General features: G+C 46.0%; 1 protein-coding gene across 1 annotated transcript in view; it reads left to right on the top strand.

The window, feature by feature from the left end:
• LOC126285438 (scavenger receptor class B member 1) overlaps positions 1–23,761 on the top strand; it is a 403,446-nt gene that overhangs the window by 365,063 nt on the left and 14,622 nt on the right. Inside the window, exons 6-7 of the mRNA XM_049984826.1 lie at positions 3,690–3,893; positions 11,215–11,611. Coding sequence (XP_049840783.1) covers positions 3,690–3,893; positions 11,215–11,611 — 601 coding nt within the window. The remainder of the gene's footprint in view (positions 1–3,689; positions 3,894–11,214; positions 11,612–23,761) is intronic.

Raw genomic sequence — 23,761 nt, 5'->3', positions numbered from 1 at the left:
GTTTGTATCTTCCGCCAGATGGTGATGTCTCGCGTCATGTGTTGGCTGCATTGATAGCACAACTGCCTCCTCCTTTTGTGTTACTGGGCGACCTTAACGCCCATAACCCCCTGTGGGGTAGCGCCGCGATTACTGGCCGGGGTAGAGATGTCGAGACTCTTCTCTCGCAGCTTGACCTCTGCCTCTTAAACACGGGAGATCCGACACATTTCAGCGTAGTCCATGGCACATTTTCGGCCATCGACCTTTCTATCTGCAGCCCCGGACTTTCACCATCCATCCACTGGAGTGTCCATGACGACTTATGTGGTAGTGACCATTTCCCCATCTTTCTGTCACTACCACAGCGTCACTCTTCTGAACGCCCCTCCAGATGGGCTCTGAATAAGGCTGATTGGGGCTTGTTCTCCTCTCTCGCCACTATCGCACCTCCTTCCCATGACACCATTGATGCGGTGGTTCAGTCAGTCACCACCGGCATCGTTTCTGCGGGGGCATCTACGATTCCCTGTTCATCCGGGTCCCCTCGGCGGAGGACTGTGCCTTGGTGGGCGCCCGAGATCGCAGAGGCGATTAGAGATCGCCGGCGGGCTCTTCAACGCCATAAGCGGCACCCGTCCTTGGAGAACCTCATCGTTTTTAAACAGCTCCGTGCCCGTGCCCGCCGCCTTATTCGCCAACGGAAGCAGGAGTGCTGGGAACGGTATGTTTCCACCATTGGCGTCCGTACCTCTGCATCGCAGGTTTGGGCTAAGATTAGGCGACTCCATGGCTATCGGCCACCTGTCTCTGTCCCTGGGCTTTCGCTGAATGGAGTGGTGTGTCCTGACTCCGACACGATTGCGGACCGGTTAGCAGCGCATTTTGCTCAGTGTTCCGCATCTACGAATTACCCACTGGCCTTCCGCTCCCGTAAAGAGCGGTTGGAAAGTTGGAGGCTTTCCTTTCACACGCGCCGCGCGGAGTCGTACAATGCTCCTTTCAGCGATTGGGAATTCCAGAGTGCACTATCTGCTTGCCCTGATACGGCTCCTGGGCCAGACCGCATCCACAGCCAGATGCTGAAACACCTCTCTGTGAATTGCCAGCGACGCCTCCTAGATGTTTTCAACCGCATCTGGGTTGAGGGTGTGTTCCCGTCTCAATGGCGAGAAAGCATCGTCCTCCCCGTGTTGAAACCTGGCAAGAACCCGCTGGAGGTGGACAGCTACCGCCCCATAAGCCTCACCAACGTTCTTTGCAAGTTGCTAGAACGTATGGTGAGCCGGAGGTTGAGTTGGCTCCTCGAGTCTCGAGGCCTTCTGGCTCCGTCTCAGGGTGGGTTCCGTAAAGGCCGCTCTGCCTGGTCTCCCTAGAGTCTACCGTCCGTACAGCCTTTGCACGCCGCCATCATCTGGTTGCCGTCTTCTTCGACATGCGGAAGGCGTACGATACGACTTGGCGGTATCACATCCTGGCCACACTTCATGGGTGGGGTCTTAGGGGCCCGCTCCCGATTTTTATTCAGAATTTTCTGTCGTATCGTTCCTTCCGCGTGCAAGTTGCTGCGTCCCATAGTTCCTCCTGGGTCCAGGAGAACGGGTTCCCACAGGGGTCTGTCCTCAGTGTCTCCCTGTTTTTAATTGCGATCAATGGGCTCGCTGAGGCGGTGGGATCGTCCATCGCAGCTTCGTTGTATGCAGACGACTTCTGCCTCTACTACAGCTCCGCTGGCATTGCAGTTGCTGAGCGCCAGCTGCAGGACGCTATCCGCAAGGCGCAGTCGTGGGCTGTAGCGCACGGCTTCCAGCTTTCGGCCGCTAAGACCTGCGTTATGCATTTCTGCCGGCGTCGCACGGTTCACCCTGAGCCACGCCTTTACCTTGACGGTGAACCTCTTGCTGTGGTAGAGACGCATCGGTTCTTGGGACTGGTATTTGATGCCCGGTTGACTTGGCTGCCTCATATTAGGCAGCTTAAACAAACATGCTGGCGGCATTTAAACGCTCTCCGTTGCCTTAGCCATACCGGATGGGGTGCCGATCGGTCCACCCTTCTCCGGCTGTATCAAGCGCTGATCCAGTCCCGCCTTGATTATGGGTGTGTGGCTTATGGTTCGGCATCGCCATCAGCATTGCAATTGCTGGATCCCATCCATCACTGCGGGATCCGACTCGCCACAGGAGCATTTCAGACAAGCCATGTTGACAGCTTACTTGTGGAGGCTGGTGTTCCTCCATTGCGGATCCGGCGCGACCGACTTCTGGCCGCTTATGCTGCCCACGTTTGTAGTTTTGCCAACTACCGTCTCCTGTTCCCGCACTCGATCGTCCATCTTCCAGACAGGCGGCTCCGGTCAGGGTGTACGATCGCGGTTCGCATCCGGGCTCTACTGTGTGGGATTGAGTTTTTTCCTCTCCCGCCTGTTTTCCGGGCCAATCTCCGTCTCCCCCCTTGGTGTGTGCGCCGACCATGCATTCGGCTGGATTTGGCACAGGGTCCGAAAGACTCGGTCCCTCCTCCGGCCCTCCGCCGCCGCTTTGTTTCTCTCCTTGCCGAGTTTCCCGGATCTGCCGTGGCCTATACCGACGGTTCGATGGTCTCTGGTCGCACTGGTTACGCTCTTACTCTAGAGGATCATTGTGAGCAACGGTCGCTGGCACCCGCGAACAGTGTATACACTGCCGAGTTGGTTGCCATCTATCGCGCCCTAGAGTATATCCGCTCCCGCTCAGGTGAGTCCTTTGTCATCTGTAATGACTCCCTGAGTGGTTTACGAGCTCTTGACCAGTGCTTTCCTCGTTCCCGTCTGGTGATGGCCATCCATGAGTCGCTCCATGCTCTTGCCCGTTGCGGCCGCTCCGTGGTCTTTGTTTGGACCCCAGGTCATGTCGGCATCCCGGGCAATCAGCGGGTTGACATGCTGGCTAAACAGGCAGTGAGTTCACCGGCTCTGGAACTCGGCCTTATGGAGTGTGATCTCCTGTCGCTTTTGCGCCAGAAAGTGCTTGGTGCCTGGGGTGACGAGTGGCGCACCCTGCCCACGCCCAACAAACTTCGGGCGGTGAAGGAGACGACCGGTGTGTGGCGCTCCTCCATGCGGGCCTCTCGGAAGGACTCTGTCGTCCTCTGCCGGCTGCGCGTTGGCCACACGTGGCTGACGCACGGCCATTTGTTGCGCCGGGAGGACCCACCGCTATGTCGCTGCGGGGCAGCTCTGACGGTGTCCACATTTTGGTGGACTGCCCGCTTTTAACAGGACTCAGGCAGACGTTTGCGCTGCCTGATACCCTCCCTGCCCTTTTATGTGATGACGTTGCTATGGCGGACCTCGTGTTGAGTTTTATTCGGGCAGGGGGGTTTTATCGTATGATTTGAGTGTTTGTCCTTTTATTTCCTGTATTGACTTGGGCCTTTGGCCTGTGGTTTTAAACTGTGGGTTTTAATGTCATTTGGTGGTTGGCTTTTCCTTATTTTCATGGTCGGCCAACCACCTTCACACTCGGTGTGATTTTAGTTCCGTTTGTCTGGTCTATGTCTGTCTTTCTTGTATTGTGTCGTCCCTTGTCTCAGTTCTCCGTTTTTAACGACTGACAGTTTTTATTTCGTGTGATTTTATCGTGGAACAAGGGACCGATGACCTTAGCAGTCTGGTCCCTTCAATCCCACACCCAACCAATCGGTAGGTAAGTGGAGCTGGTGTGTTGCAGACGCTGTCCTCGCACATGAACAGCATACCGCGGCTGGCGGCCAGGGCGCTCAACATCGTGCTGCGCGTGTGGAAGCAGAAGCCGTTCGTGCACGTGACGGCGCAGGAGCTCATGTTCGGCTACGACGACCCCTTCACCAAAATCGCCAGCAAGGTCTTCCCGCGCGGCCAGCGGCCCAACGCCAAGATGGGCCTACTGCTCACCGTGAGTACTCCGCTAGCCACCTTGTGGTGTACTTTTCTCTCATTGATACTTTCTCCTTTCCCGGTCCAGTCGTGAATGATGCTCGGGAAGAGTGTGTGTTGGCAACCCCCTGTGTGAGCTCGATTCTCTCTCTTATCTTACTGTTCATATTGTACGTGGTGGCCGGTTAAACATATTATAATACAATATGTAGTAATTTGAGATGTAACTGAATATTTATTGGCGGTTTGCTTCTAAAAGTATGGTAAAATGTAAACTTCCATGGCCGGAAATGTTACACAGCTGCTTAACGCACAATTAAAACATCTCACCAATGAGACATCCTGGCAGATTAAAACTGTGTGCCGGACCTTTTTTTCTAACCATATTTATTTATTTATTTAAATATATTAACAACGATATATTAAAAAAACATTTTATTCTATTAAGCTATTATATTCCTAGTGTTGGTTAATATTACTGGCATGTTATAGTTTTTCGTTTGTATATTCTTTCTTTTTCGTTTTACTCTTATTATTATTTCTTGAACCCTTTCACATGGCCATTTGTCATCTTTTTTGGGTAAAACATTGCAGGGCAGGCATAATAATTTATATGTAGCATCGACACATTGATTTTGAGCTCATGTTTCTGTATGTCATGCACTTGTGATGCCACAGGCACATTTTGCATTCTGGTTTGATCTCTTCCCTTGTTTGCACTGTTAGGTGGGGTAGTATGAGGGAAACATCAGCATGATAGATGGAGCAGAAGTGGAAGAAACTTTTTACATATACTACAGATTATACATAGACTGAAGAAGAGAGAAATTTGTGTCATATTATATAAGAGAAGCAGAGAGGGAAGTGTGAGTAAACAATATAAATTTTATAGGGCACATAGTAAAGAAAATCATTGTTGTTGTTGTTGTCTTCAGTCCTGAGACTGGTTTGATGCAGCTCTCCATGCTACTTCATCTTGTGCAAGCTTCTTCATCTCCTAGTACCTACTGCAACCTACATCCTTCTGAATCTGCTTAGTGTAGTCATCTCTTGGTCTCCCTCTACGATTTTTATGCTGCCCTCTAATACTAAATTGGTGATCCCTTGATGTCATAGCAACCGATCCCTTCTTCTGGTCAAGTTGTGCCACAAACTTCTCTTCTCTCCAATGCTATTCAATACTTCATTACTTATGTGATCTACCCATCTAATCTTCAGCATTCTTCTGTAGCACCACATTTCAAAAGCTTCTATTCTCTTTTGTCCAAACTATTTATCGTCCATGTTTCAGTTCCATACATGGCTACACTCCATACAAATACTTTCAGAAATGTATTCCTGACACTTAAATCTATACTCGATGTTAACAAATTTCTCTTCTTCAGAAACGCTTTCCTTGCCATTGCCAGTCTACATTTTATGTCCTCTCTACTTCGACCATCATCAGTTATTTTGCTCTCCAAATAGCAAAACTACTTTACTACTTTTACTGTCTCATTTCCTAATCTAATTCCCTCAGCATCACTCGACTTTATTCGACTACATTCCATTATCCTCGTTTTGCTTCTGTTGATGTTCATCTTATATCCTCCTTTCAAGACACTGTCCATTCCGTTCAACAACTCTTCCAAGTCCTTTGCAGTCTCTGACAGAATTACGATGTCATCGGCGAACCTCAACATTTTTATTTCTTATCCATGGATTTTAATATCTACTCCGAATTTTTCTTTTGTTTCCTTCACTGCTTGCTCAATACACAGATTGAGTAATATCGGGGAGATACTGCAACCCTGTCTCTCTCCCTTCCCAACCACTGCTTCCTTTTCATGTCCCTCGACTCTTATAACTGCCATCTGGGTTCTGTACAAATTGTAAATAGCCTTTCGCTCCCTATATTTTACCCCTGCCACCTTCAGAATTTGAAAGAGAGTATTCCAGTCAACATTGTCAAAAGTTTTCTCTAAGTCTACAAATGCTAGAAACGTAGGTTTGCCCTTCCTTAATCTAGCTTCTAAGATGAGTCGTAGGGACAGTATTGCCTCACGTGTTCCAACATTTCTACGGAATCCAAACTGATCTTCCCCGAGGTCGGCTTCTACTCGTTTTTCCATTCGTCTGTAAAGAATTCGTGTTAGTATTTTGGAGCTGTGACTTATTAAACGGATAGTTCGGTAATTTTCACATGTGTCAACACCTGCTTTCTTTGGGATTGGAATTATTATATTCTACTTGATGTCTGACGGTATTTCGCCCTGTCTCGTACATCTTGCTCACCAGATGGTAGATTTCTGTCAGGAGTGGCTCTCCCAAGGCCGTCAGTAGTTCCAATGGAATGTTTTCTACTCCGGGGGCCTTGTTTCGACTCAGGTCTTTCAGTGCTCTGTCAAACTCTTCACGCAGTATCGTATCTCCCATTTCATCTTCATCTATATCCTCTTCTATTTCCATAATATTGTCCTCAAGTACATCGCCCTTGTATAGGCCCTCTATATACTCCTTCCACCTTTCTTCTTTCCCTTCTTTGCTTAGAATTGGGTTTCCATCTGAGAGAAAATCATTAAGAAAAAATAATGAGTAGTAGGCACTTTCCACTAAGTAAAGCTTTTATCCTAGACAACACAGTAAAATAAAGAAAAACACTCGGAGTACTACTGGGCATGCTTTTGACACTGGCCGCGAGCATGAGAGATGTTTGGTGAGAAGCATTTTGTATCACTGATTTCACTAAGAAGAAACACTTGATACTACTATACTTACCTATTTGAGGCGAGAGGAGAAGGCACTATCTTTTCTGTTGCACCTATTCACTGTCACTGCACACGTTCTTCTTGTGATGAGTGGGGTTAGGTGGCTGGTAGCGATCCCGAGACTCGAACTCGGGACCTTTGGCTTCCGCGGGCAAGTGCTCTACCAACTGAGCTACCCAAGCACGACTCACGCCCCCTCCTCAAAGCTGTACTTCTGCCAGTACCTACCTTCCAAACTGGATTCTGGATCTCACCAATGCATCGCTCAAGAATGGTTATTCGTACACTGATGTGCAAAAAGCGTTAGTACCACCGCTTAGAAATCATAGCGATACTTCAGCGCTGATGAAATCGAAAGTTTTCGTGCCATTTATTAAGGACGTGACTGACCGCGTAGGGAAAATCCTGAGGTAGCAGAACATCGCGGTAATGTACACACCTACACGAAAGATACAAGATCACCTAAAATCGGCCAAACATGCCAACTGCTGGAAAAAGCTAGAATTAATAAGATTCCGTAAAAAGAACTGCCAAAAACGACTCGGAAAGTCGGTAATTGCAGAAGAAGGGAGATTGACGGATAAGCTGTTGCGGTATATGCCTTACAGCCAGGAGACCACCACATTCATTTTGATAGAACTCAAGTACTGGCAGTTACAAGCGGATACCGTGATAGGCTATACAGAGAGGTCATAGAGATTGCAAAACATCCCATGAATTTCAGTAGGAAGGAGGAGGGCGTGAAATTGTCATTGGGATTCAGGTGCTGAAGATGTGTATCAGTCTTCCACAACGGGATGACAGCAACAGCGGATGACGAAAGTCGACAATGGCCAATTGCGATCGCGTATTCAAAATATGTGACGTCGCACGTAAGCGGAATTTTGCTGTGGTCGGTATCGAGCCAGGGTGAGAATCGGACATTCAGCAAAGCTGCGATTCCCCTTGTAAATGTCCTCCGCAGTTCGGAACGGAAGGTCAGGCTTTACAGTGAAATCCATTCGATCACGGCATAATAGCCGGGAACATTTTATCAGTTGTGAAAATTTATTGTGTTTGCTTGAGGCTATTGATACTGTGTACACATCCGCGTAACTGCTTTGTTCATGTAAACGAACATCAGTACTCATGTGGACTCCACAACACAAGGTGTTCTGTGTGCTTTCTCTCTTGGAGCTGAAGTCTGTCACACTGGTACAACATTGTTTTCGGCGCGAGTATTCACTGCGTCCAACTGCCGATTATCCCACTTACGTAACAATCAAGAAATAGGACAAGAGCCTTAAGGAAGTGGGAATTTCCTTTCGATACCGGACCACCGCTCCAAGCACAAAGTTACAGAGGTTACTGTTGCATTAATCCATACTTTCCTTTCTATGGGGGTTTATCAAGAAACAAGGGTACCAGACATTAGTTTGCAGTATACCAGATCTGTGCCTTCGTATTCGTGCAGGTACCACAAAATGTTACGACCGCAATGTTTCAGAACACTTGGGCAGGAGTGGAATTGAGATATCTGTCGCGCCACTAATAATGCGCATATCGACGTGTGTTACGTGTGTAAAATACTTTTTAAGTTACCATACTTGTAGAAACGTACCGTCAATAAATACCTCGTTTACTTCTCAAGTTATTACATTTTATATTATTACATATCTAACCCGGATATCCTGTATATTAATGGCACTGCTAACAATATTAACAGTAACCTCAGACTTTCCGCATACAATTCTTTTATCTGTAATGAAGTACTGTGTGAAGAAAGCTGGACGAACATTGTTACATTTTGATTGATTTCAGAGTGGTTCAAATATTGGTAATTTGATCTAAATAATCAAACTTGTAAAAATTTTCACTTCAGAGAACGGAATAATGTTGCATTTTAAGACTACAGTATCACGGAGTCAATTGCAATCGGTTACTTAATATAAATACCTGGCAGTAACAATTTATAGAAATATGACATGGAACGTTCGCAAAGCCTCAGTCGCAGGTAAATCAGGTGGCAAACTTCGGTTCATTGATAGGATATTTGGACAATAGAATCAGTCTACGAACGGCGTTACTTACAAAACGATCGTGTGACCCATTCTAGAATATTGCTGTTCGTGGGACCTGATCCAAATAGACTGACAGGAGATACGTCGAAGGACAGCATGAACGGTCACAGATGCGTCTGACCTACCTGTCAGGTCGCAGACATACAGAAAAAACTGAACTGTCAAACGCTTTAAGACAGACTCAGATTATTTCGTGAAAGCTTAGTTACAAATTTTCTAGAACAAGCTCGAACTCGGGCAACTACAATATACTACAACCCCATATGTATTGGTCCTATTGAGATTTCGAAGACAAAATTATATGGATCACAGCACGCACAGAGTCGTTTAAACAGCAGTCATTCTACCTATGCTCAGCATCGGTGTGGATCGCGAAGTGACACAAATAAGAATTGGTATGGGAAACACACTCTGACATTCTTTAAAGAATATAGATGTAGGCTCACTGGAAACCCTGTGACCGTTTATCGAAGTTATCCCTGTCTGTGAGGCTCGGATTCACACTATTTTCTTTTTCTTCCATCACTCTTCTGATTGCATTGCCGCGGCCTGCGGTCCTCTGCTACGCCAATCTCTTCAGCTAAGAATAGCACTTGCATTCACGTTGGAGATAATCTCTGTCTCCCCTACAGTTTTTACCCTCCACAGCTCCATGCAACACCATGAAAAATTTTTTGTGATCTCTTAACAAATGTCCTATGGTCTATCCGATTTTCACGTCAGTATTCTCCATACATTGCTTTCCTCGCCGTTTCTGCAAATAAACTCCTGATTTCTTATCAATCCACATAATTTTCAACTTTTTTCTAGAGCACTACATCTCAAACGTTTAGATTCTTATTTTTCAGCTCTCTTAGAGTTTCTAATTCACTCAAATATAATGCTATGCTCGAAACTTAAATTTTCAGATATTTCTTCTTCAAATTAAAACTTGAGTTTGATGCTAGCAGACTTATTTCGAGTACCCTCCTTGCTTCGGTCGTCGTGAATCATTCCGTCTTCAAGCTGACCGAATTCCTTCATTTCATCTACTTCTTGGTCAACAGTTTATCGCTAATCTCACTGCTACTCATTTACGTCCACATAACACTTCGCAAGACATCTGATGGAGGAGTGTACTTTTTGTAACTCTAAATGAGCCATCGAGCACTGTTCCACTCGCGAACAACGCGTGGGAAGAATGATTGTCGGCAAGCCTCTGTATTGGCTCTAATTTTCGAATTTTCCCCGTATGGTCATTACGCGAGACGTATTGGGGTGGGGGAAGGGGAGGGAGAGAGAGAGAAGTAATATGTTGTCCGAGTCTTCCCGGAAAGTGCTCTCTCAAAGTTTCAGTAGCAAATATCTGTGATGCACAACGCCTCTCTTGTAACCCCTGCTAATGGAATTCGTTGAGCATCTCCGTAACGGTCTCGCGCCGGCGAAATGATCGCGAGACGAAATGCGCCGTTCTTCGTTGTATCTTCTATGTCTGTCTGATGAATCTTAGCTGGCAGAGACCCGAGATACATGAACTGTATTGAAGAAAATGTGGAACAAGCGCCATATAAGCTACTTACTTCGTGGATGAATTAAATTACCTTAAGATTCTTCCTATGAGCCTGAGTCTGGGACCTGCTTCTAACACCGCTTTTTTTTGGACATTCCACTTACGGCCGCTCTGGATAGCTATCCCTAGATATTTTACGGTATATACTGTTTGCAGCGGTTTTTCATCAGCAATATAGGAGTATAATGGCGGATTTCGTTTCCTAGGTATCCCAGTATGTTACATTTTTTTACGTTCGTGGTCAGCTGCTATAGGCTACACATTTCATCAATCCTCTGGGGATTATTCTGTAAATCGTTATTGCTTTACCATCTTCTGGCATTGCTACAGTGTTACAGAACAGCCTTATAGGGCGTTTGACATACTAGATCATTTTTGTATGTTGTAAACAGTAACGGTCCTATCACAGTTCCTTAGGGTGCTCCGGAAATTACCTTTACATCGATTGTATTCCTTTAAGAGAGACGTGTTGAGTTATGTCTGCCAGGAAGTCTGGAAACCAGTCACAAATATGCTTCGGTACTCGATAATCTCGTATTTTTGTCACTAAACGGCGATAGGGGACGGTGTCAAATGCGTTCCTGATGCCAAGGAATACATCGTCAACCTGAGCACCGTTGTCTACGGCGCTGTGGATCCGTTGGAGGAACAGGGAGAGCCTAGTTTCACAGGAGCCCCGTTTGTAGAATCCATGTTGATTTTTGTAGAAGAGATACGTCATGATTATTTAGCATGAATCATGTCTCATAATTTTGCAACAGATCGGCGTCAACGATATAGGTCTACAATTGTCTGCATCTGTCCTACAGCCCTTCTTAGAAACGGGAATGACCTTTTTTCGGTTTACCCTCAATCCGTTCAGTTCGTATTCTGTTCAGCATATGTACAAGATAAGCAGTAAGCCTAATAACACATAATTTATAGCGACATTAGTGACCCCGCGGCTAGTGAGTCCGCTGACTGGAGCCCCGCGGCCTGTTTCAGCGGAACGGCACGCTGGACGAGGTGTCGACGATCTACACGGGCCACACGACGATGAAGGAGTTCGGGCTGATCAACCGGCTGAACGGGCTGGACCACCTGCCGTACTGGCCCGAGGCGCCGTGCAACAGCATCAGCGCGTCGGAGGGCTCGTTCTTCCCGCCGCGCTACTTCACGGGCGCCGACGTGGTGCACGTGTACGACAAGGACCTGTGCCGCGTGCTGCCGCTGCGCTTCACGCACATGACCGCCAAGGACGGCATCGAGGCCGGCTACTACGTCCCGCCGGACGACGTCTTCGAGGCGCCCGACAAGAAGCCCGACAACCGCTGCTTCTGCCCCGCGTCCGACGGCTCCTGCCCGCCGCGAGGTCTGCAGAACATCAGCCCCTGCCAGTACTGTGAGTACTGCTGACCTGATCTACCACTACTCCCCTCCTTCACGTGCTTGCATGGGGTGGTCACAAGCAGCCTGGATAGCTTGTAAGGCTGTTGCAGGGTTGAGTTGTGCGTAGAAACAAAATGCGTTGCGCCGTTTCCGGGTTAATTAGCATTGAAGGTAGCCAATCAGGCTGTTGCACACTCTAATTTAAGCGCCTCGCCAGAGACTGTGTCGCCAAACGCGTTCTTAATTTGGTTTCCTAAAACAAAAGAAGAGCTGCACGAAAACGGAGTCACTGCAGAAGTACTGTATTTTACAGACTATAACATGCTACAGACTGTAAGACGTACCTTAACCCTAGCATTACCAACGGGGGGGGCCTCGTAGGCCCACTGACTCAGTTTTTCTATGTTGTATCCACACCCTTTGATATGTGAACTTGAAAGCAAAGGTAATTGTTCGTTATTGAATGTACTATTGAGTCATTACAGAATTTCGGAATAAAAATGTAATTAAAATTCATTTACTTGATTTAATTCTCTGTGGGCCTTAGAAGCCCACCCGTTGGTAATAGCAAGGAAAGATTTACGAGGTTGAGTCTTTCGTTTCAAATTCTTACCATGAAACGAATTTTGGCATTGTTGCCTTCAGACATATTATTATGAAGCGGACCATTGTTATTTTCAGTGTTTCTGCTGCTGTTGAACCAGCAACATGAGTAGACAACGTTTACGTAATAGTTCCATTGAAAGAGTGCTAGAAGAAGTTTTGAACGAATCAGATTTAGAGGAAAGTGAAGTGGATGATGATGTGGAAGAAATTAGAACTGATTCATCGTCTGAGGATGAAGATGAGGTTGAAGCCAATCCACCAGATGATAATGATACGGAATGTGATAAATTCATTGCAAAATGTGGACGAGAGTATATTACGAAGCCATCTCGACAATATCGGCGTTCTATACAAAATATAGTGCGAGAAAGAATGGGGCTAGGACAACAAGGAAGAATTGCGTCTCCGAAAGAGGCTATAGAGCTCTTTTTTACACCTCAAATTATGAACCTAATAAAACTACACTCAAATGAAGAGGCTTCTCGACTAGGTATTCAGCACACAGATGAAGATGAGTTATTTTGTTACGAGGGTCGGTCAAAAAGTAATGCCTCCCATTTTTTTCTACTTAAAAAATTAAGTTAAGTGAAAAATTTGAATTTGGCGCCACTCCTCAAACCTTCTTCTGCAATCCACTGCAGTAGTAACTTTCTGTGTCAACAGGTGGCAGCACAGCAGAAGTTTGTAAGATGGCCGACATCGATGTTCGTTTGAGACAGCGTTGTGTGATTGAATTCTTGAATGCAGAAGGTGAAACGCCCATACGCATTCATGAAAGACTGAAGAAGGTGTATGGTGTTGTGACAGTGGATGTCAGCACTGTTAGACGATGGGTTCGTCGTTGTAAGGAAGCTGAAGGGCAAACACCGTTGACTGACGAAAAGCGGAGCGGCAGGCTGGTGAGTGCAGTGACTCCACACAACATTCAGCAAGTTGATAACATCATTCGTGGTGACCGTCGGGTGACTGCAGATGAAGTGTGTCGCATTATTTCTCTTAGTAAAGGCAGTGTGATCACGATTATTAAACAATTGGGGTACTCAAAAGTTTGTGCACTGTGGGTTCCAAGAATGTTAACCGATCAGAATAAAGAGGCAAGGAAAACAATAGCCTCCCAACACTTGCAGCGCTTCCGTTTGGAGGGAGATGAGTTTCTGAAAAAAATTGTGACCGGGGACGAAACATGGGTGCATTTTTTCGAGCCCGAATCAAAGAGGCAGTCAATGGAGTGGCGTCACACAAGCTCGCCGAGGAAGAAAAAATTCAAAACTGTGCAATCGGCAGGGAAAGTTATGGCAACAGTTTTCTGGGATACAGAGGGTGTGATTCTGGTTGATTTTTTGGAGCAGGGATGCACAATAAATTCTGTTCAATACGTCACAACCCTCAAAAAACTTAAAGCACGTCTTCAGCGAGTTCGCCCAACAAAATCAATGGCAGATGTTCTTCTTTTGCATGACAATGCAAGACCACACACCAGTCGTCACACCTCTGACGAGATTGTCAAAATTGGATGGGAAGTTTTGCCTCATCCCCCATACAGCCCTGACCTGGCACCATCAGACTTCCATCTGTTCGGGCCACTAAAAGAAGCTCATCGTGGGATTCATTTTGAAGATGAGGAGGCCGTCAAAACATCCGTGCGTTAATGGCTTAGGAAGCAGAGCTGTGATTTTTACCGTGCTGGGATACATGCCCTTGTTCAAAGATGGACCAAAACTGTAGAGATGGGCGGAGATTACATTGAAAAATGACAAAATGATCCTCAATGTTGTGGTTTTCAACCTATGTAATTGCATTTAAATTTCCTGACAATTAAACGTAGAAAAAAAAATAGGAGGCATTACTTTTTGACTGACCCTCGTATATAGGACTCTTGCTAATCATGGGTTCAAATCGAGACAATAAGATACCTGTCCAAGATTTATGGTCTTTGCTTCAGGGCCGACAAGTGTACTATGGATCAATGAGTCGGACCCGATTTTTCGAATTGACTAAAATATTGAGGTTTGATGATAAGAACACACGAGAAATTCGTCGCCAGACTGACAAGTTTGCTCCAATGACGGAAATTTTTGAAAGCTTCAATTCTTCACTTCCATTGTATTTCATTCCTGGTCTACATACAACAGTGGATGAGATGTTGTCTTTGTTCCGTGGTCGCTGTCCATTCAAGGTGTTTCTAAAAGAAAAACCTGGAAAACACGGCATTCTAATTCGAATGCTGTCTGATTCTGAGACTAGATATGTGATCAGCATGGACATCTATACAGGCAAGTCAGGAAATACACAGCATTCAAATGGACCGATGGAAATTGTAAAAAGACTAATAAAACCTATTGAAAAATCAGGCCGTAATGTTACCACAGATCGGTACTATACTTCAGTGGAGCTTGCTGAGACTCTATGGAATGATTTTCACCTCTCACTTGTTGGCACATACCTGAAGACGACACATACCTGAAGAGCTGAAGACTACAACTGGCCGCAGTTTACACTCTTCCATCTTTGCTTATACTGACCCTCAGACACAGAGGCCACCACTTACTCTTGCATCAACGCTAGTCCGCGAGAAGCCAAAGCGACTGCTGTTGATGCTTTCAACTTATCACTCAGAAGGGGTGTTGAATGAAGACTCAAAAAAGACTAACATAAATCTTTTTTATAATTCTACAAAGGGAGGCGTGGACACCATACACCAGATGGCAAGACACTACAGCACAAAGAGAGGAACAAGAAGATGGCCTTTGTCCCTCTTCTACACACTCATTGACATAGCAGCAATAGATGCATATTCTCTCTTCCTCCTCAACTTTCCGAATTGGAAATAGAATTTGCAAAACCGCAGAAGGGTTTTTATCACTAACTTAGGTCTCGAACTAATAAGATCTCAAGTAGATAAACGGGCACAAAATTTGTATGGACTTCAGAAGCCAGTAATAATGGAAATGGAAAGCATCACACAACGGTAGCTCAGCTGCTCTGTAGAACCATCATCCTCAACAGCAGAACCAGGAACACGTGGACGCTGCCACGTATGCTGCCAAGAAGCTGCATCTAAAAAGATCAAGTACAACAAGCTGGGAAAGTCAACTGTTACCTGCTCTCAGTGCCACACACACACATCTGTGGGAAACACTGCAGGAAGACAGTGTTGTGTGAAAAATGCGTTGCAGAATGAGACAGTAAATTTTGTTTGCTTCATGTAGTGTATCGAATTAAAAAAGTCGTTTTTATAAGAAAACACTATTTTGAAATATTACTCCAAAAAATATATAAACTGAATCTCGTGATTTGTTAATTTTATTCCTATTATAATAAAATCTTTTATTATCCAGTATACAAAAACAATGTCTAAGCATTTTGAATTGTTATTAGAGGTATCAGAAGTAAATAAACTTGATTTATGATAAAATAAATTGTGGTATTCTTTATGGGCCTTTGAGGCCCCCCCGTTGGTATTACATGTAACAAAAAATACGTTGGTAATGCTAGGGTTAATTTTAAACATTTTTTTAAAAAACTGACATTACCATTTTTATTATTAGACTGCAAAGCTGGCCTAAAAATTTTTTTAGTTTATAAAACCTCTTGCTCCTCCTCCTCTTGCTCCTCCTCCTCCTCTTGCTCCTCCTCCTCCTCTTGCTCCTCCTCCTCCTCTTGCTCCTCCTCCTCCTCTTGCTCCTCCTCCTCCTCCTCCTCTTGCTCCTCCTCCTCCTCTTGCTCCTCCTCCTCCTCTTGCTCCTCCTCCTCCTCTTGCTCCTCCTCCTCCTCCTCCTCCTCCTCCTCCTCCTCCTCCTCCTCCTCCTCCTGCTCTTCTTGCTCCTCCTCCTCCTCCTCCTCCTCCTCCTCCTCCTCCTCCTCCTCCTCTTGCTCTTCTTGCTCCTCCTCCTCCTCCTCCTCCTCCTCCTCCTCCTCCTCCTCTTGCTCCTCCTCCTCCTCCTCCTCCTCCTCTTGCTCCTCCTCCTCCTCCTCCTCTTGCTCCTCCTCCTCCTCCTCCTCCTCCTCTTGCTCCTCCTCCTCCTCCTCCTCCTCCTCTTGCTCCTCCTCCTCCTCCTCCTCCTCCTCTTGCTCCTCTTGCTCCTCCTCCTCCTCTTGCTCCTCCTCCTCCTCTTGCTCCTCCTCCTCCTCTTGCTCCTCCTCCTCCTCTTGCTCCTCCTCCTCCTCTTGCTCCTCCTCCTCCTCTTGCTCCTCCTCCTCCTCTTGCTCCTCCTCCTCCTCCTCCTCTTGCTCCTCCTCCTCCTCTTGCTCCTCCTCCTCCTCCTCCTCTTGCTCCTCCTCCTCCTCTTGCTCCTCTTGCTCCTCCTCCTCCTCTTGCTCCTCTTGCTCCTCCTCCTCCTCCTCCTCTTGCTCCTCTTGCTCCTCCTCCTCCTCCTCCTCTTGCTCCTCTTGCTCCTCCTCCTCCTCCTCCTCTTGCTCCTCCTCCTCCTCCTCCTCCTCCTCTTGCTCCTCCTCTTGCTCCTCCTCCTCCTCCTCCTCTTGCTCCTCCTCCTCCTCCTCCTCTTGCTCCTCCTCCTCCTCCTCCTCTTGCTCCTCCTCCTCTTGCTCCTCCTCTTGCTCCTCCTCCTCCTCCTCCTCCTCTTGCTCCTCCTCCTCCTCCTCCTCTTGCTCCTCCTCCTCCTCCTCCTCTTGCTCCTCCTCCTCCTCCTCTTGCTCCTCCTCCTCCTCCTCCTCCTCCTCTTGCTCCTCCTCCTCCTCCTCCTCCTCCTCTTGCTCCTCCTCCTCCTCCTCCTCCTCTTGCTCCTCCTCCTCCTCTTGCTCCTCCTCCTCCTCCTCCTCCTCTTGCTCCTCCTCCTCCTCCTCCTCCTCTTGCTCCTCCTCCTCTTGCTCCTCCTCCTCTTGCTCCTCCTCTTGCTCCTCCTCCTCCTCCTCCTCCTCCTCTTGCTCCTCCTCCTCCTCCTCCTCCTCCTCCTCCTCCTCCTCCTCCTCCTCTTGCTCCTCCTCCTCCTCCTCCTCCTCCTCCTCCTCTTGCTCCTCCTCCTCCTCCTCCTCCTCCTCCTCCTCCTCCTCTTGCTCCTCCTCCTCCTCCTCTTGCTCCTCCTCCTCCTCCTCTTGCTCCTCCTCCTCCTCCTCTTGCTCCTCCTCCTCCTCCTCCTCCTCTTGCTCCTCCTCCTCCTCTTGCTCCTCCTCCTCCTCCTCCTCTTGCTCCTCCTCTTCCTCCTCCTCTTGCTCCTCCTCTTGCTCCTCCTCTTGCTCCTCCTCTTGCTCCTCCTCTTGCTCCTCCTCTTGCTCCTCCTCTTCCTCCTCCTCTTGCTCCTCCTCTTCCTCCTCCTCCTCCTCCTCCTCCTCCTCCTCCTCCTCCTTCTTCTTCTTCATCGTTGTCCTCTTTGCTACTACTTTCAGTTAAAATATTGTACTGCTACCGAAAATACACATAACTTTCAGTTTAATTTTACTGCCACCGTAGACTGCAGTGACATATTATAGACTAGACCGTGTTCCAGGTTTGTGACGACGGGATGGGAGTGTTAGCAAGTCTATGGTACATTTCCCGCTCCGTCTAATATATGGCCATCTTTGAGACTGGCTGAAATTTTAAATCAAACTCTAGACATTTGTACACTAATTTCGAATATAAGACGCACCTGAACGAGGCAATTTTTCTGAGAAAAACGTGCGTCATATATTCCGTTAAATAGGGTAAATATCGTACTCGGGTTAAATGCTGAGCTGTCTGGTAAGACGACCAAAATTTTATCATCGTTTTATGGGAGATGACCAATATGTGCCTATGATTTTAAGGAAGGGTTAAGGAAGATTCAGTAGCGATAAATTGCAACACCACAACTAGACACCAATTTCTTGGAATGGGTGACAATAGAATTATAAATATGAAAAAAAACTGGCGTACTTTTCTTTTACTCTTTTAAGTCATACGGTATCGTATTCGGGGTTACTCCACAAAGCGGGAGAAAGAAAATAGTACGCAGCAAGCTTATTTAATTTTGGAGGCCATGTGCTTCGTGGAGTTTTTATATCTCCATTTTCATTGGGAGAGCACATGATGGAAATTGATTCAGTTTAGCAGCAAATGCAGACACATTTGAACGCTGCCAGTGTAATAAGTAAACTCACAGAAATACGACCAAACAAAGCGGAACATTTCGTGTTGACCGTCCTCTATTTTAGATTGCTCACAACTTATGCGATCCATAAGTATTGGTTCCTTCAAAGCGTCATGCAGTTCCGTGGGCTTCGAGAAACAAACAAAAATCATCCCTCTCACGATCTCTCGAGACGCGTAGGCTATGTCATTCTTCCCCCTCTCCTCTCATTCACTTGAGTCACACTACTTCTTCCCATAGGAACCGAAAAGAAAAAGGACTCCATCTTGACAACAGTATAGATTATTACAATAAAACTTTTCGAGATCTGTCGGACAGGAAGTTCGAACTATCGATAGTAATTCACGGGATTAACATTTATAACAGTGATCACTGACGAAATACATGGTAGAGAAAGGCTGTCTGTAAGGCAGCAGGGAGGATTTAAAAGAAATTGCTATTATCCTGAAGATACGAGGAAATATGGGAGTTGGTCACCTTACTCGTGCACTATCATCTACGTATGAGATCAACTGACCATAATTGAATCTGGCGGGCCGCTTGAATTTTCTTTGCATTGATGTGATTGACTAATTTAAATGCTAATTAAATCGGGAAAACGCCGCAACGTGTATAACTTTATTTCCTAACGCTTAATTCTCAACACAGCCTACCGAACAACATCCTTACAAACTTCTCAGGCTGTTTCTGACCACCCTGTATACTTCGCAAGCCACTTTTCTTTGTGTCATCACTGGTTTGATGCTGCCCCTCCACAAATTCTTTTCGCGTGCCAACATCTTCATCTCAGAGTAGCACTTGCAACCTACGTCCTCAATTATTTGCTAGATGTAGAAATATTCAACTACGTTTGTTCGTTTAGCCTATGTGGTCTTCCAATTTGTTTAGCCTATGTGGTCTTACAGTTTGTTCGGATTCTTAACACTGAATCTGCCTTCCGAAATTTCTCAGTAAGTCTACGAACCACCTTACGATGAGATACGGCTGTTACCGCAAATTTTGCGCCAAATGTCTCATGCACTACATTTGTCCAAACATGTGTTCAACAACAAAATACGTTCCTCATTTAAAATCATTATAATTTAAAAACACATTGATTAGATAAACACTACACATCGTTAACATAGCTTTCATCAACTGAACCAAACACTTCAATGTTGTTAGTTTCTCCATGTCTGGATGATGATTCCGCAGCTGATGTTCAGTTAATGAAAAGCCGCTCCAGTTGCCTTTTGTGTGTGTGTGTGTGTGTGTGTGTGTGTGTGTGTGTGTGTGTGTGTGTTTCATAAACTTCACACGACTGGTATCGGCGTTTATATTAGGCCGTTTTAAGTGCAAAGGTAACCGCCATATGTTAATACATAATATGATGGGCATATACACTACTGGCCATTAAAATTGCTACACCACGGAGATGACGTGCTACAGATGCGAAATTTAACCGACAGGAAGAAGGTGCTGTGATATGCAAATGATTAGCTTTTCAGAGCTTTCACACAAGGTTGGCGCGGGTGGCGACACCTTCGACGTGCTGACATGGGGACTTCTCATACACAAACAGCAGTTGTCCGGCGTTGCCTGGTGAAACGTTGTGGTGCCTCGTGTAAGGAGGAGAAATGCGTACCAACACGTTTCCGACTTTGATAAAGATCGGATTGTAGCCTATCGCGGTTGCGGTTTATCGTATCGCGACATTGCTCCTCGCGTTCGTCGAGATCCAATGACTGTTAGCAGAATATGGAATGGTGGGGTCAGGAGGGTAATACCAAACGCCGTGCTGGTCCCCAACGGCCTCGTATCACTAGCAGTCTAGATGACAGGCATCCTATCTGCATGGCTATAACGGATAGTGCAGCCTCGTCTCGATCCCTGAGTCAAAAGATGGGGACGTTTGCAAGACATCATCATCTGCACGAAACGCTCGACGACGTTTGCAGCACCATGGACTACCACCTCGGAGACCATGGCTGCGGTTACCCTTGACGCTGCATCACAGGCAGGAGCGCCTGCGATGGTGTACTCAACGACGAACCTGGGTGCACGAATGGCAAAACGTCACTTGTTCGGATGAATCCAGGTTCTTTCTACAGCATCATGATGGTCGCGTCCGTGTTTGGCGACATCGCGGTAAACGCACATTGTAAGCGTGTATTCCTCATCACCTTTCCGGGGTATCACTCGACGTGATGGAATGGGGTGCCATTGGTTTACACTTCTCGGTCATCTCTTGTTCACATCGACGGCACTGTGAACAGTTGCCGTTACATTTCAGATGTGTTACGATCCGTGTCTCTACCCTTCATTCCATTCCTGCGAAACCCTACATTTCAACAGGATGATGCACGACAGCGTGTTACAGGACCTATAGGAGGCTTGCTGGATACAGAAAATGTTCGACTTCTGCCGAGGCCAGCGCATTCTCCATATTTCTCAACAACTGAAAACGTCTGGCCAATGGTGGCCGAGCAACTGGCTCGTCACAATACGCCAGTCACTATTCTTGATGAACTGTAGTATCGCGTTGAAGCTGCATGGGCAGCTGTACCTTTACACGCCATCCAAGCTCTGTTTCACTCAATGCCCAGCCGTATCAAGGCCGTTATTACGGCCAGAGGTGATTGTTCTGGGTACTGATTTCTCGGGATCTATGCACTCAAATTGCGTGAAAATGTAGTCACATGTCAGTTCTAGTATAATATATTTGTCCAATGAATACCCGTTCATCACCTACATTTCTTCTTGATGTAGCAATTTTAATGGTCATTAGTGTAGATCTTTTTGATTTCTAATAGGTGACAGACAATGGGACTGTAAAAGGGCAGACATAATATCCAACTTAATTTGTGCTGTAGAGAAACAACGTCAAGTGATGACAATGGAAGAAGCCAAGTGTAATATGAAAAGTTTCGCGCTCAATGACGTCATGGGAAAAAATGGACGTAAGAAATTATAAAAACTGAACAATGCGATACTTTAAAACCGTTAGCAGGGTTTAGCTTAAAAATAGTTGCCTGGCGTGTTTCCAACTTAAAGCGTAACGTAATTTGTATACTGTTTCATATTTCTGCACTTGTACTGTATATATACACTTGTACTGTATGTACAGGATGTTACAAAAAGATGTGGCCAAACTTTCAGAAACATTCCTCACACACAAAGAAAGAAAATATGTTATGTGGACATGTGTCCGGAAACGCTTACTTTCCATGTTAGAGCTCATTTTATTACTTCTCTTCAAATCACATTAATCATGGGATGGAAACACACAGCAACAGAACGTACCAGCGTGACTTCAAACACTTTGTTACAGAAAATGTTCAAAATGTCCTCCGTTAGCGAGGATACATGCATCCACCCTCCGTCGCATGGAATCCCTGATGCGCTGATGCAGCCCTGGAGAATGGCGTATTGTATCACAGCCGTCCACAATACGAGCACGAAGAGTCTCTACATTTGATACTGGGGTTGTGTAGACAAGAGCTTTCAAATGCCCCCATAAATGAAAGTCAAGAGGGTTGAGGTCAGGAGAGCGTGGAGGCCATGGAATTGGTCCGCCTCTACCAATCCATCGGTCAGCGAATCTGTTGTTGAGAAGCGTTCCAACACTTCGACTGAAATGTGCAGGAGGTCCATCGTGCATGAACCACATTTGTGTCGTACTTGTAAAGGCACATGTTCTAGCAGCACAGGTAGAGTATCCCGTATGAAATCATGAGAACGTGCTCCATTGAGCGTAGGTGGAAGAACATGGGGCCTAATAAAGACATTACCAACAATGCCTGCCCAAACGTTCACAGAAAATCTTTTTCTAGGACTGTAGAGCAATGAGTCGCATGTCAACACAAGCACCGAAGTTAACATTACCATCCTTCAATTGGGCCAACTGGCGGTGATTCGAGGAAGTACAGTACATACTGACGAAACTAAAATGAGCTCTAATATGGAAATTAAGCGTTTCCGGAAACATGTCCACATAACATCTTTCCTTCATTTATGTGTGAGGAATGTTTCCTGAAAGTTTGGCAGTACCTTTTTGTAACACCCTGCATACAAGCATTGTCTCTTACCTATTACAAACGACAAAAATATCTGTAAGCCCATCGCTGGTCTTTGGGGCTGGATTAGAAGCGGGATTCGTCGCTGAAGACAATTCTACTCCCGTCAATGAGATTCCAGGCCGAACACTTCTCTGGGGACGCTACGCACAGCTGTTGGATGTGGGATGCCAATCAGTCGCCCGCCACAAGGCCCAAAACCAGAAGTGATGGTCTGGAGTGCCATTTCTTTCATAATAAAACACCTTTGGTTGTCATCCGCCTCACTTATACAGCACAGCGGTACGTCGACGATATTCTACGCCTCGTTTTGTTGCCGCTGGTGGTAAGCCGTGTTTGATTTACATTTCAGCAAGATAATGACCACCCGCATATGGCGAGTGTTTCTCCTGCTTGTCTTCGTGCTTGCTATATCCTGCCCTTGGCCATAAAGTTCACCGGGTCTTTCCAAAAATTGAGAAAGTGTGGAAGATTATGGACAGGAACCTTCAACCAGCTCGGGATTCTGACGATCCAACGCACCAGTTGGGCAGAATTTGGCACGACATCCCTCAGGAGGACATCCGACAACTACTACAAATGAATACTAATCCGAATAACTGCTGGCATAAGGGTCAGAGGTGGGCCAACCTGTTGCTAACTAGCTCACTTTGTGAAGCTCTTTCTCTTCGTTAAACGGTTTGGGTTTTTCCTGAAATTGTAATAATTTGTCTGTACATGTACATCACATGTACCTATTTTCGATCAATTTGGATAATTCCGTATTGGTGCAGCAGACTATTTTTTAATGTAGAATCTCAGTAATTTCTTTCTCAAATTACGGCCTACTTTTGATAATACTTGCGTTCTTTTGGCGAGGAATTCTCTTTTCCTGTGTTCTTCCTGTTCTTACGCTCGTGATACATTATTTTGCTTGCAGCATAGTAGAGAATCGGTTGCTAACTTTGATTTGTGTGCCGCTAATCCCCACATCTGTTACTCCTCAACACCTTCGTCTTTCTTTGATTAACTCTCAATCCATATTCCGCTCATTAGACTTCATTAGATAGGTCCTGAAATTCGTCCTCACTTTCACAGAGGATAACAATGTAATCAGTGAACCTTGTCAGAGACATGATTTTACCTTGAATTTTAATTCTACTTGTTGAAGCTTGATCTAAATATCCTTCTTTGCTTCTTCGAACAGTGTAGGAGAAAGTCTGCCTCCCTGGCTTGTATCCTTTTTAATCGGAGCACTTCGTTCTTGGACTTTTATTCTTACTGTCCCAAATTCGTCCCCGTTAGCCACAGCATATTAGCATTATCCTGAAAATTTAGATCATCTTACAGAACTTCACGCTATTGAACAATTGTTGTGGGTCAACCAATAACACCCTAAGCCTTCATTTTCAGTATGTCTTACTTCCTTTGCCACGAATAACGTTATAACTTCCACAC

Source organism: Schistocerca gregaria, chromosome 8 (genome assembly GCF_023897955.1).
Source record: "Schistocerca gregaria isolate iqSchGreg1 chromosome 8, iqSchGreg1.2, whole genome shotgun sequence".
Lineage (NCBI taxonomy): Eukaryota > Metazoa > Arthropoda > Insecta > Orthoptera > Acrididae > Schistocerca > Schistocerca gregaria.
This window is presented reverse-complemented; position numbering and strand designations above follow the sequence as displayed.